At 43.1% G+C, this 15,195-nt stretch overlaps 1 protein-coding gene and 1 long non-coding RNA gene across 3 annotated transcripts in view; one reads left to right on the forward strand and one right to left on the reverse strand.

Annotated features, from left to right (window-relative positions):
• Window positions 1–15,195, forward strand: part of LOC144720210 (leucine-rich repeat-containing G-protein coupled receptor 5-like) — a 145,415-nt gene that overhangs the window by 18,712 nt on the left and 111,508 nt on the right. For both annotated transcript variants that reach the window (XM_078596724.1, XM_078596725.1), the window contains exon 2: window positions 14,066–14,137. In XM_078596724.1, coding sequence (XP_078452850.1) covers window positions 14,066–14,137 — 72 coding nt within the window. The remainder of the gene's footprint in view (window positions 1–14,065; window positions 14,138–15,195) is intronic.
• LOC144720211 (uncharacterized) lies at window positions 6,287–7,908 on the reverse strand. The gene is made up of 2 exons (XR_013585733.1): window positions 7,511–7,908; window positions 6,287–6,930 (listed from the first exon to the last, which is right to left on the reverse strand). It is a non-coding gene; the product is annotated as an uncharacterized LOC144720211 (long non-coding RNA).

The following is a 15,195-nucleotide window of genomic DNA, read 5'->3' on the forward strand; positions in this document are numbered from 1 at the left end:
CATTTGACACAAAAACCATAAATGCACGATGGAAATAATGTCATTACCATCACGTTTACAACCTGCAATGTTTGCCACCCTCGTGTTTGACAAATCGGTGACAGCGAGGGCTTTTATTTGACCAACATTACTTCTTGATTGACGACAGCATCATCAACGATAAAAAAAAAACTGCGCATCTCCCCACAAGCTGTATTAAATATGTATTTATTGCAGTTTTATCGGTGAGGTTTGGGGAACAAAACGTAATCATCGACGCATATTTTCACGTTTAAATATGCACTGTTAGAATGCAAGCACACAATTCAATTACATAATTGCATCGGTTTCCTGTTGCCACTCCTGCTCACTGCAGCACTAATGCGAGGATGGCTGGATGCTGGATGAAAGCCCAGCGAGGTATCCGCAAACCTGACAGCATAGCAGAGTGTGCTGCCACTTCCAATAATGTTCGTGTGGGCATTGAGCACATTACATAGCAGATGGTAAAACAATATTGAGGCAGCTTCAGTCGTGGCACATGCAGTCTGTTTCGAGAAGCGTTAACCACTGCAAACTACGAATCCAAAACGCGTGCACACTCTCTCTCTCTCTGCTCACAAAGGCCATGACCATAACTTCCACGTGTAAGACCCCATCTGGCTATTAAATGACGAAGGGAAATTGCATGTCTACTCGTGGCATCCACCAGCTATTCATATCGATCCATATTAATCACAGAGATTGTTTTAGGCACCAACACAACGGAGGAATACCAAATATGTTAGTACTGAGTACGAACAGTTTTATAATCACTTCTGTGCATACTGCATCTGAAATATTCTAATAGAAGAGGAATGGACGTCTGTGTTGTGAGATGAAAGCAGAACGTGTACGCACATCTTTATAACTCATCATCATTGTACTATTGTAAAGTGGAGAGAGAACAGTTTGAAAGTAAGGTGACTGTGATTTATGATGATGGTACACGTGAACTGGCGAACGCTCTTTCATGAATAATGATTATGCTCGTCCATGTTCTGCTCGTTGCACAGAGAGCAATGACTTGTACAAAACAACACAATAGAAGAAAGCATAGAGGCACACATAGTGATCTTGATAAAGATGCGTTGTCTGAAGGTATGGCCCATATGTTTAAATTGTTACGCTACTCTGAGCTTAGTAACAGTACTATATGAAACTAAACTTAATAAACTTTGTTTTTACTAGGTAAGGCCACGGAGCTATGTAGCTCTTTTTCACAAGTGAATTGGCCACACATGATAGCTAAATGAAGTGGCTTATGATGTGGAGAAAAATACACCTGACCACGAGGAGAGAGAGACACCCCAAACTCCAAATATACAACAGGTGTCAGGGTCGGGGTCGAACCCACGGGCTCCTGTATACTGGGCGAGGTAGTTAACATCTCGCCACCCTGGTGCCCAATGGGGTGGTAGATTGCTAGGATTTTAACAAACTTAAAGTTTCCGATTTGGCTATACTGTACTTACATAAGTGGGGGAGACACATAGATGAATAAAATAGGCAGCCAAGACCAAAGGGTTATGTTAACTAGTTCACCTCCAAGAATCGCATACGTAAGTATTATTGTAGATGCTGCGTTGGTTGCTCTTGAAATGGACCCGAATAGCTCAATGGGCACTCCTCAGGTAATACACTTCTGATTCTGATGACGGAATCGGCACAACACTAAAAACGTGGCGTCATGTAAATATCCATAAATAATGTACGACAAATCGCCATGAGAAAAGAAGTGCACTGGTAAAATGAAATAAAGCTGAAACTTGTTAAACTATACATGACTGGCATCTACAAAAATACACAATAAGTCCCTGTTAACAAACACGTAATGAATTGTAAAGTAATTCTATTTTGTTCAGTTTAAGTTAGAAACAAAATCCCAATATCCCCATTAGAGTAAATTGCCTGTGAAACCCATTCAGATATTGAACATTATTAACACGTCGCTACAGTGGTCAGTGTTTGCATTTAATCGTTGTAAAAGAGTGAATATCTGTACTCTATCCATCACTATACCAAACATGCGTCGTGTGAAAACAATGCCTGTCATTGGCAATACGTTGTACTCTACCATAATTAGTGGTGCTGTAGAGCCCAATACGTGTATTTTGTGCACCAGAATTTTGTGTGTGTGTGTCAATGCTAGGGAACCATATAGTCAACCACCGTAGTCTGCCCTCCGTCGGAGAAATAGCAGAAGTAAACTAAATCTCTCCTGAAGTCCACTCGTGGCTAGCAGGCCGCGACATTGGCGTTTAGCTGCTGAGCGTATTGCCATACGCAAAAACAATGGAATAGAGTGCCAGTGAAGAGAAAGCGCCATCCTGTAAACAGTTTTATGAAGATGACATTGCAGTGGCCAACCACACATGCTCACGAGTTATGCGCGTGTTCCAACTGCAAACTGTGTAATCTCAGTATATCAATCCAGTGCTTTTCACCCTTGGGTTATTATCGCGCAAAATGTGACATCCAGGTATGTCACCTAAAGCATTCAGGTGCAACTTTGGGTTAACCCGCGCTCTGTTTCTCACGATTAGCGATTCACACTTCTATGGGATCGTAATTATAAGCAAGCACCACCATGCTATCTCTTCGTGTAATCGTTCAACATATCGATAATAAAATACTTTGGTAAATATTTATTTCATTTAGCCACTGAATTGATACTCACCTGCTGCATGTGTTAACATGCAAGGATCTCAATACACACATCTAGGCAGACATTATGCACACTTATTCTAAGGTCTAATGTTCAGGAAAGAAATGCAGAACTGCACACAGATTAAAAAATAAAGGCAAAAGTGTCGTCCTGAAAATATTTTCTCACACCACTTCTGGCGGAAGAGACTCCACTCGAGGGAGTTCTAGACATCCTCTCCAGATGGTATTGGGCCTACTCTTCCACACTGAGCAGACATCTTGTAAGAGGTGTGATTACCCACACTTTACCCCACCATACGTGACTAGTTGATACACTGTGGTGTATCCATGTACACTGCTGGGCTGTCAGAGGCAGGAGGGTTGAAGACACTTGTTCCATCATTTCAACTTCCACTCTGGGAGTTTGCATTCAACGAGTACGCTAACCATTGCACCATGCCAGCGCTCCTTTAGGATGTATGGAATAGTAAACATGAATAGAGGACACAGAGGTATTTTCTTGACCAGGAGAGAGCCCGTTGAGACCTCTTTTTCATGTTGATTACCTTTGAGATCTCCTCAGTTTAGCCTGAATGCGTTCAAGAGACCAAAGTATCTATGAAGTATGAAATGTGACACGAACGGCAATGTTTCCTGATGCGTAGACACCAACGCGTGGGACTCCTTGAGTTCAGCACTGCCAATGTGCTTCATGATTTCAGGAGAGGTTAAGTGGTTAAGTACATCGTGCAAACATGCCGTGTGCATTATATAATGTCCTCTCGGCTGTAGTTTGTAAAGCGTTGAGACGGGGGGGGGGGAAATACCGCACTTTTTCATTCTTTTTTGAAAAAAATTTTTTTCATGTACAAAGTGAAACATACATTTCTCGAGCCTATAATGAGTGCGGAAGCAACGGGGGTGCTTTCTCTGCCCTCTCATTAACATCGTCGCTGCTGAATAGCCAACACGTGGGAGCGGCACAACAAAGGCAGCGGCGGCGTGGGCAGCAACAACGACGACGCCACCAACTCCACGCCACCACCACCAGCAGCAGCGACCTGGTCCCACAGCTCCAGTGACAATGTCGGCGTCCTCCCCTTGTTGGCTGGCTCGGCTCCAGCTTTGTTCAGAGAGAGAGAGAGCTCCGAAAATAAATACATGAAAAGGGAACAATTGTTAATCTGCTTTAACGGATGGTTGAGCCGCCTCCTCTTTGCGTCGCCAAGTGTGCGAATCTGCGGAGGCCTCGCCTTGACGTTCCCCCTCTCTGCCGTTGTGCAGTTTAGGTTGTGGCAAGGGGGTTTCGTTCTGAGCGCATTTAAAAACGAAACTACAATTTTGTAAAAAAAAATTCTACCAGGTAAAGGCTCTGCTGAGCGAAATAGCTCTTTTTCAGGAGCGATCCGGCGATCACAACTGAAAGCTAAACGAAGTGGCTCCATCGTTTATTTATAGAACTGCTTTTTGTATTTTAGTTTGTTGTCCTTTCCCCCCCCGCACCTCCAATTAACACGGATGGTTGCATATGGTGCGAAAGAAGTTCAACATACTTCACGTGGCCATTTATTTCAGCAAAATACCTTGAATGCATGTTTATAATTGTGGAGGGGGATACCGGGGGACACGGAGAAAAATCCACGCGAACACGGGGAGAGAGACACGCAAACTCCAAATATGCAGCAGGTGTCAGGGTCTGGATTGAACCCACGGACTCCTTGCATACCGGGCGAGAGAATTAACATCTCACCACCGTGACGGATTCGAAATCATTCTCTGTCAGCTTTTGCACCAGTGTTCCATGCTAATCGAAAATTAGCAGTTGCTGGTACCACTATATCAGAAGAAACAGTGTGTATGTCAGTACATGCCAGTATGTATAGCAGCTATAAACGGACAAGTAGGCACACATTTTTTGTATATGTTATAAAGGGCAATTACTCATGGCGTCACCTATGATATTTTCTCCCTTTTTAAGAGCACAGTGCTATTGACGAATGTCCCGAGTCTTATGTTAATTGTGCTTGTTCACCACTTCCAGCGCAGCAGCACCACCAAATCATTGGTTTGTGTTGTGGGCACACACACTATTTTCGTATTCAAAAGTGGAAAGCGCATAAATGCATTATCGCATTAAAAGTAATAGCAGCAGCAACAATAATCTACTTCGTACAAATTGTGCAAACATCTCTTCAATATATCATTCGGCTCTTGACTGATGCTCATGGGATATCATCATCAGCATGTGGATTGCGAATAACGGGCGAAGAACGGTCACAGTAACAACGAGCAGCCCTGGGCCATGGGACCCGTTTGAGCCTTCCCCCATCACCCCACCCCGAATTAAATTAGAAATCTCCGCGAGGTTTTTGGGTCCCGGTTTAACGACGCTGCTCCGTTGTGAACTCAGGCGTTTATAAGATTAAGTGGCGCGCAGAGCCGAGCAGAGCCAGCGAGTGCAAAGCGGGCCGGGCGCAAGCTTTGGCGGTGCCTCCATTGTGCGCTGTGACGGCAACAGCTGCATGGATAAATGTCGCACGAGCCAGGGCCCCGGGGGCCCCCTTGGCCGTGGGAAAGCGGCGGCACGCAGGGCCCTCTGCTCGGGCTTGGCACCACCTGAATAGGGCCCATTGTGAGCGCGTCGCCAGCATTGTCAGCCTTCCTCACCTACTCGCCGCATAGCCCCCCCCCCCCGCCACCCCCCCCCCGGCCCTTCCCCTGCTCTTCTCGTTGAAAGATTAATTGTCCAACTTAGCCCTTAATGATGCAATTAAAAACAGTTTAGCGCAACAGTTTTTCTTGCGGGGGGTTTGGGGTGAGGTGGAGTGGGGGGTGGTGGTGGCCAGGGCTCCGAGTGGGCTGTTGTGTGAATGAAAGTGCCCGGGTCTGACGCTGCTGCTGCTGCGGCTACTGGAAGGAGCAGATCAAAGTGTGGCGAGTCCCACAATCGGTGTTTGTTCGTGGAGTGGCTCTACCCCCCCCCCGACTTCCCTTCCTGCAAGTGACAGGGAAAAGGCATTTTTTTGTGAAAGCTTCATTTTTGGTGGACAATTACAGGATTTAGAGGAATAAAAAAAAAACCCTTCCACTGTTTATGATTAAAGGTTCTATCTTTTAACCCTTTGAGCCTCTGATGACCACTTTCAATGCAATGCATAAGAAGGAATTATTGTACTTTGATTCGTGGGTTAAATGGCTTTAAATAACTGCATTCTTGAGTGTCGCATTGCTACAATTGCATTCTGTCTCGTTTCCTGCATTGCATCGCTGACTCGGACAAGCACGGGCCGTGTGCTCCTGGATCCACTGAAATATATATATACTCTATATCAGTTCATGCCAGCGACACTTTTGAAGTTTGCGATTGATTTATTATTGACATTGCATTTATCTTCACATAATGTCAACGCGGTCTCGGCGCTCCTGAGAGGTGAACTCATTCTGTAGCTGTAGTTATTTTTGTGTTGTTGCACGCGAGTGCTGCATCCTGCTACAATAGGCCTTACTAAATATTCTAACACAGTTTTTGCACTAGGTAACAAAAAATTATACCAGCTAACCTGAGGCCCACTTCAAAGGCACATGCGTATACCAGAGCATGAATGTGATGCATAAAGTGTATCGTTTTAAAGTTTATTGCAGTGTTATACATTTTCAAGTTTATGTGTGCCTTTCATCCTGCCATGTGTTATTTTCCGAAGTGCTTTACCGTGGATGGTACTTTTGCGAATGAACATTGAGTATTTGCATTTGCAGGGAAATGCTGGTAACTAAAAAAAAAAGCAAACAACTTGTGGACACACGGTACATCCAAAAGATGATGTATTCTAATATATAAACGCATTCATCGTGGTACAGCATGGTCAAACAACCCTATGGATTATTTAGCTTCGGGAGGCCTGGATTTACAAACAGCTCGCATATTCTTTGGGTCTTTCGGTAAAGCCACGTCTTCAGGTATAGACGATTGCTCGTGTTGCGATCGAAACGTCGTGATTTTAATAGTATTTATTTTTTCTATCTACGTGGCTTTACCGAAAGACCCAAAGAATATGTATTCCTGCAGTCACGAAAGCTTTAAGTCAAGAGGTAGCATATTATTAAAATGTCAATTTAAAATGGATAAATTGCTTAAGTAAATGTTGACAAATCGTTCACATATTTACAACACATAAGCAACTTCTTCTTCCTAGCGTTGTTCCCGCTGTGGCGCAGGGTCCGCTTTTCGGCATTGTCTTCTCCATTTGGCTCGGTCCAGGGCATCTTCAGGGGATGCACACATAAGCAACGACATTTCTATAATTTGCTTGATAAAACATTGTTCAATGCACGTGCAATACACAATGCATCAATATAAATCTTTACTGACATGTAGGGGATTTGTCACAATTCCTGACATTAAATTGGTAAAGCACGAACATATTGCTCTGTCACAAAGATCCTCTTCTGCGATGGCAGAAGAAACGAAATTAATTTAACTCTTCTTTTATGTTTGCCATGAAACAGAAGTTGTATCAAACAGGGCTCTCATCAAAGGTGGATACTAGTAGCAAATTCACAATAACACGAATAGGCTAATCAGAAAACAAATACCATAACTATGGGTTTTATGGCTTCTAGGTGTTTATAGTGGTCTGTCAATGGTCGTAAATGCTGTAAATCCACACACTTACTAAAGTGAGATTGTTCCACCCTGCTGCAGTGATTGTGGAGTAGTCGATTGCTCTTTTTTATTCATAGCCCTGAGCCAGCGGTGGAAATTCCACAAGATGATGTGGGCTGAATTTTCACGATTAGTTATAAACGTGATCACTTCCTGCAACATTGTGACCGGTGTACTTACTTGTGTACATTTGGATCGCATCGATAAATCATATCGCCGGCGTTAACCCGTGGGATGAGGAACTCATTGAGTGTCTCTGTAAAGCCAGCAGAAAAAAAACAACAACACAAGGGACCGTGCAAAAAGAGACTTCACAACAATTTACGGCGTCTCCTAAACAGTTCTGTTTTACCCATTACTTCAAGACGGTACTAATTCACAGTGTGTACAGATTTGATGACCATGTATATATGAGCCAAAACGAATGACGTCTTCGGAGCTGGTGTAAAGGGGATTAAGTTAAAAATACAAGTTACATTGGTGGGTTTTCTTTCGTGCGATAAACAGTTAGCAGGCTCGCTAGGTTCATGTTGTCTGGGAGCTTTTATATGTGAACCCAGGATCACCGTGGTGCTGCTTTGGCACTGAGACAGGCACACGGTTACACACATTATTCTAGATTTGAAGCTTTCGTGACTGCAAGGATTCATATTCTTAGGTTTTTTCGGTAAAGTCACGTAGGTAAAACATTAAAATTAATAAAAGTAAAATAAAATAAAAATCACGACGCTATACCACAGAGCCCATGACATTTCTGACCAACACCACCTGGCCGGTGAATTAAGACATGTACATCGGGCCCTCAGGATGAACGGATACTCTGACCGCACTATCCGCCAAGCTGTTTCTCCCACCACACAGAAACAGCCACGTGAAACTCCGACCAAAACTATCACGTTACCATACATAGCAGGCGTGACAAAAAGATCTCCAAAATTCTAAACAAACATAAGATCCAAGTCCGATTCAGTACAGTGTATAACATCCGTGATCTGATTCCATCTGTGAAGGATGTCGTTCCTGACTTACAGTATCCTGGAGTCTACAAATTGAGTTGCAGTTGTGGTGATTGCTACATTGGAGAAACGAAACGTCATATTTCTGATCGTGTCCGCGAGCACAAGTCAGATCTGAAACACGGCAGAACTGATTCTTCAGCCGTTTCCGATCATTGCTACAACTCGGTGGGCTCTCATGAAATTGTCTTTTCCGAGACCAAGGTTCTCTGTAAACCTCCTGGCTACCATCAAAGGTTTGTACACGAAGCCATACAAATATACAAACACAGACATAATTTCAACCGTGATGATGGTTACAAACTGAGTAATCATTGGAAAGATGTGATTAACCATGCAAAAAAGATTTAACTACACTTATTTGGACCATCTTATTTGACAGACAACTATTACAGGTTATTGATAGACAGCCAGGCTTGTTTACCATGTTTAGTTGTTTATTTTTTCACACTATTGTTATGTAGGCCAGGCTTAGTCACAAACCGTACCTTTCCATAACAAAGGCTCAACCTCTTAAGCCTCACCTTACCATATAAATAAAAAGTGTGCCGTACTTGGCCCTTCCCCCCCTCTCCAACCATTATATATACGGAGTGGTAGCTCTTGTAATCTCTCATTTACTTGATACAGCTGTCGTGGCTGTGACGGTTCCACCTGAAGACGGAGGCTTGTGTTGCCTCCAAAACGTCGTGATTTTTATTTTATTTTACTTTTATTAATTTTAATGTTTTACCTACATGACTTTACCGAAAAAACCTAAGAATATACACACATCATGTTGATGTACGCATTTGTGTGATACAGGGCAAAATTGTATTATGCACATTCATGCTATAGTTTGTGTATTTCGCAGAACTAATAGAATAAGAAAAGAGAGGATTTCTTTCCGTCGCTAGGAGTACAAATGATCTCGTTTCAGCCACATCGTTAAATCATTGTCACAACACTATCATTGTAAACAAAGGGTAAAGGCAAAGCCCTGCTGGCATAATGGCATGCCCCCACCCCAAGAAGATACTTGGCCTCCTCTTCCTTAATAGCCAGACACTTTGGAAGAAGTGGGAGTGCCCACAACATTTTACCCCAACACGCGAGAACTCCCGATTGTGGTGAACCCATTTATCAGCCGTGGGTAGCGGAGGGGATTTCAGAAATTTGCCCAATGGTTTATCTGCCAAGCTGGGACCTCTGTAGAGTCTGTATCATGCACTGTTGTATTCTCTGCACAGCGTGTCCATATTCCCGATATAAGATGCACAGTATAGTTACTGCAGTTTACTATGAACAGAATGTGCGTACAGACAATGCAATTCCTATGCCAGTGGGCACACGCATGTTTATTGATAAAAAAAAATATAAAAACGGGAATAGTTGCTGCTCTTGTTGAGAAGACTCAGGTTTTTCAATACGAAACAGAATATTAAATGACTCACAGCCCAACGCACGCTGCTACTAATTTAGGTTCCAAGGCTGAGGTACAGCCCTGGAATTGCTTGCTGGAAGAAGCACCTCCACTTGATGAAGCCCATGAGAGAGCCGCTCTATAAGATGTGTTTTCCTCCTGTTCCACATTGACCGCACGTCTTGGATGAGGTGAGAGTAGCCACACTTTGCCCATTTAAGAATCTTGCCCCATTGTTTCAACTGTAAAGCCGGGAGATTGAACCAGTAATCTCTGGATTGCAAGTGCAGGTTTTTTTTTGCATAACACGACAACATCCCTAGTTTCCAATATTTCAGAGTAATGCCTTACTTCAGCACACATCCTGTGAAAGTAGATACATCCGAACATACATATGGGGTTTCAAATTAGCTTAAGTCTTAGGTTTGTAATTTGTAAAATAAATCACGAACCTTTTGCACATTTACATGGCATGCGGCCATGTGCAACGCATTTCAAAGTGATTTTAAAAGGTAATTAATGTACTGTGAGGGTAAAATAGTAAAAGGAATGCAAAATTTCCCAAGGCATCCTAAGCCAGAAAAAGTAACCCATGTGAATTTTGCTCCAGGAAATGTTCGTCATATCCATATCCAAACCGTAAGACACAGAATTATCACTTGTTTCCAACCCAGTCAATCATACCGTGCTTGCTTGATAAAAAAAACATTGCATTGTGGCAACCCAACACAGATTGTTCGATAGAAATGCTCATGCCATGGGAATGTGGAATTTCCACCACTAACGTCTCATGGCTCATAATGGAATTGAGTGGTGTTTGAGTAGTTTGAATGTCCAATACAGCAATAGGTAACGTGGTGAGCTTAATTGCCATTGCATTTGTATTTATATAAAAATATTTACCACGTGAATTTTGCTCCAGAAAATGTTTGTCATTTCCATATTCGTGACTGCAGGAATTCATATTATGTGGGTCTTTCGGTAAAGTCACGTAGATAGGTTCAAAGAAAATAACAAAAAAAATATCTAAAAAACTACGACGTTTCGATCACAACACAAGCGATCGTCTGTTTTCCTTCTGTGTTGTGTTTTTTTTGTTATTTTTTGTTATTTTTCTTTGAACCTATCTACGTGACTTTACCGAAAGACCCAGATAATAACTTTGACTGTCGTATAACATGATTATTTTACAAACGATATTACACCATTAAGTTTAGCTATAAAATATGAATCCGTTGGTAATTTGGTTTAAAAAAATTACTTCGCCGATCGGAACGTATCGGCGTTGCATTTCCAAGAAGGCACATGCGCTCTGCAATAACATGACCACAAAAACTTGTGCATGAAACCGTGCGAGAATTTAAAGAGGAAAACAATTCCCACTTGCACGTCCGTCCGGCTAGTACAACCTCAACAAAAATTCTGCCCTCCATGCGATTCACAGAGCCCCCACCTTACCCCCCTTCCCTAACGAAGCCGGTTCGTGTGCGATCCCTTCACTGTGCGCCATGATCGCTTCCTAACCGTCACGAGCACTCGCGAGTGAAGCAAAGTGGATACACTGCGCCGAGCCTCGCCCGGTGGCAAACAAAAGTGAGAACTCGCATGCCCCCCCCCCCTTTTGCTTTTGGCGGCGGCGGCGCCTTTGAGGTGGTTGTCTCTCCCCCTTCAGGCAACGTTCAAACCGGATAGGCTGGAATCCAACCATCCGGACACACTATTTATAAAGCCTCATTGCCATCAAATTCAAAGAGATGCTCGGCATTGAACGAGGGAGAAACATGTTTCGCGCGTTGCTTCATAACATTGAAAATGCAACATTTCAAGTTTTGACTTGTCACTTTTTAAAGCCGAGCTTGCAGTCACCGACACGTGACGTGTGTAAACAGACGTTGTGTTTTAGTGTTCGACTGTTACGACTGTTTTTATATTCACCTATGTGCATCCTAAATTAGTCTTTCGCAAGAGGAATAGGGAGGGATGGCGCTCACCGCTGTTGGCGGCACAGAGCCAGTGGTCACACATTCCACATTCCTATGACAGAGGACAGTCTATCCAGAGGACAGCAAGTGTTACGTTCCGAGAAATGTACGGATATGTACTGCTTCTTCAGAGGTATATACACTTTGCAGTGTGTATCAGTATGGACACTGCACTCTCAATCCAGAGAAACCAGAATTCATAGACAACTTGCTCCATTCACTCTTTTAGCTGCTCCTACCCAACAATCGAAGAACGTGCGCTTCATACTGCGACTGCAATTGATTGATCTCTTGTAGTGGGGGTACATTTAAAACATATTTGGCCAGTTTAGATTACGATACAAGCAGGGTACCCCATTGAAATGAGATACTCTGCTTGCAATGTCTTAAACCCGAGGTGCAAGTCAGTCACTCAACCACAGTACAGTATCTTTCCAAGAAACAGGTAACATGCGTGTCTTTCAAAGTTACGGCATTCAAACATTTAAAAACAAGCGCGGCCAACGGCTGTCGCCTCGCTGACATCTTGAGTTATAGCATCGTAATTTAGAGAAACCACAAACCACCTAAATTATCTTAACTTTAGTTAAGAAAGGCCGTATAACTTGCACAAGTGTTAACTGTTCGTTGTCACGACAGTGCCATGAGTGTTATCGCCTCTGTAAGCGCAACTGTAATTGTGGAAATTGCTACATGTGTGAGAATGACCATAACTTGAATGGCTTTTGTTGTTATGGTGGCACATTTATTTGTGTACATTTAATGACGTTAATGTAAAGATCATTCGACGATTTGACGTAGTAAATCCCAACATTGTCTCTCGGCTGCTGCCTGTTTATCGATGTAAAAAGTTAATAAACTGTGAAAATTCCACTTTTTTAAGATAATGAAAACTGCCAGTCGTAAATCAATCAACATAATGGGGTTAAACAAACACCCTCACGTAACCAAAAGGTGTGTGAAAGGGTTTTACCAGCTTCCTAAACGCTGTGATTTATTGCTCAGGAGCTGGGGTTGCTTGTACTGACCATAGCTCAAGTTTGCTGAGCAAACAATGTTCACCTTGAAACAGGTAGGAGGAATAAGTTAAGACACCCCCAATGTAATCCCAGGCAAGGTGAACATTTTCCATTATGTATATAAAAACAAAACATTACCATTGCATTTTGAAACTTGCGTGAACTGAATGAGCGTGAAAAAAAAGTATCAGCTCTGAAAATGTCCTCAAATCTTCTGCCTTGGTTCTCGGTTAGCCCAGTCCGCATCGTATGGTGCGAATGAAGTTCAACACACAGCAATTCAGTCAAACTGTGTCATAAATACCGCACTGCCTGTGCCATACTAGTCTGACCCAGGGTAGATTGTAACAGATAACTCTCCGTCAATCTAGATTATAGCTCATGATTTAACGCTCGAATAGTGCATCCTTATCTAATGCCCTTTTAATAGGTACTTTTTGGTGGGTGAAACTGGGTACCTACTCACAGAACATGAGTGGACAGTGGATAAGAAAACAATCCACCTTTGTGTTTTGACGGCTGATGTTGGCAAGCGAATATTGCCAGGCACTGATTTTCGGCTGCGTTATAGACTCAAACTCTTGTACGTGTTGCTACTGACGTGCATTTCCAGTGGCTACGTTTTGATCGATGGTATTACGATGCAACGTGCTCATAAAGCTGTCAAGTTTTACCCACCCCCACCAACAAACAATATTTGATTTCTACACCAATCAGAACACGTCGAGCAATCCACGTAATTACATTTGAGCATATACGATAAAAGCAAATGGTTCCTTTTTCTAAACTCTTATGGTATATATAAAGACACAAATAACAATGTTGATTGTGACAATTATAACATAATTAAATAGAGCTCTGGACTTGAAAACGTCGACAGAATGGCACGTATATTACAGGAGCTCATTGCTCATAATTGGATAAGACGGCAGGCAGGCTTCGCATCTCCTGTCAGACAACCTGCTTAATTGCATTGCTTCAGTAAGCGTGGCACCTACCATGCATTTCGCTTGAAAGTGGAGAATGCTGAACTGAGAGGTGTGCAATCTGCCTTTGCTGCCATGCTGTTTCCCTGTAAGATGTAAAGTTGCATAAATATACTCGTAATAGAATGTCATTTTTGCTATACAATAATTCCCATTTAGGATTTGTAAAACAATGTGTTATTGAGGTTTTGTTGGTAGTTTCACGACACATTGTACATTCATTTGGTATTATACCATTACCTTTCCAATGAGATTGTAAGCATGGACGCGTATTACTAATCGATTACAATCATGAGAACTAAATCTGCTGTGCTTCTTGTCCCTTTGCAGAGACCTGAGCATGAACAACCTGACGTCACTGAAGCCGTTTGCATTCAGCCACCTGCCGCTACTGCAAGAACTGTAAGTCACACGTCTAATAGCTTTGGTTGAAGCCACAGGGTTAGAGAAACGCGTGGCATTTAACCTCATGTGAGCTAACCGTGACCCAAGGGGCTACGCGGTGACATCAGTGGAGTGCAAAAGGAGCATTGGGACGTTGAAATGAACAAAGCTGGGTGGAAGCAACAATTGGCTTCGTGTCATTAGCAGTCATCAGGGATGCACAGAGGCCCCTGGAGGGCTGGGGCAGGATGCCACGTGGGGCCCCCTCATTCCACCAGCCACAAGGTTGTTATTGAGGCCCTCTTTTGTGTGAGGCCCACGGCAAAATCTCCCCCCCCCCCCCACAGGTCCGCACCTCTCCCCCTTTCCTCTCGGCAGCTCTGGTAATAAATCAGTTCGAGGACTGGGCCTATCTATTTTAGAACCACTCACTAGTCACCTAGGATTTGTATTCACAACCTTGCTGCCAGCGAGTTGGCCACTCTGCCACAGTGCCATCAAGGTCAAGGGGTTATCATGGCTAATGCCATTAATGTACGCATCATCGAGGCTTTTCTCGGGGGACATTGGGAAATATGTTCCCAACGTTGAATTGAGAAATTAAGGCATTAAAGAAATGGTCAACGCGTTGACCATCTCAAATTTGCTAGTGGTCCCTATGAGAACCAGCGGTAATGAATTGGAGTAAACAATTGAAGGTCTTAAAAGAAGAGGCTACAAAGTGAGGCTGAAAATAAATGTGAACAAAACAAATAGTGCACACATTCGCTGGACAAAATAACACAATGGTTGGAGTGATGCAATCGAACATGATTGATTGGCCAGCTGGGTATGGATTGGCCTGCTGACTATAGATTGGCCTTCTAGGTATGGATCGGCCTGCTGGGTATGGATCGCCTTCCTGGCTATGGTTAATATGGGTAATATGACAAAAACACTTGAGTTCCACAACTGACTCAGGCTGATTGCTTGCAAATTGTCTTGCAATTCATTGCTGGGTTTTCTGTGGTTTCCCATATCCAAAGCACATGCACAAGCAAAAGATTGATATTGCTTTCACACACGACACAGTACCG

Source organism: Lampetra planeri, chromosome 8 (genome assembly GCF_965212315.1).
Source record: "Lampetra planeri chromosome 8, kcLamPlan1.2.h2, whole genome shotgun sequence".
Taxonomy (NCBI): Eukaryota; Metazoa; Chordata; class Hyperoartia; order Petromyzontiformes; family Petromyzontidae; genus Lampetra; species Lampetra planeri.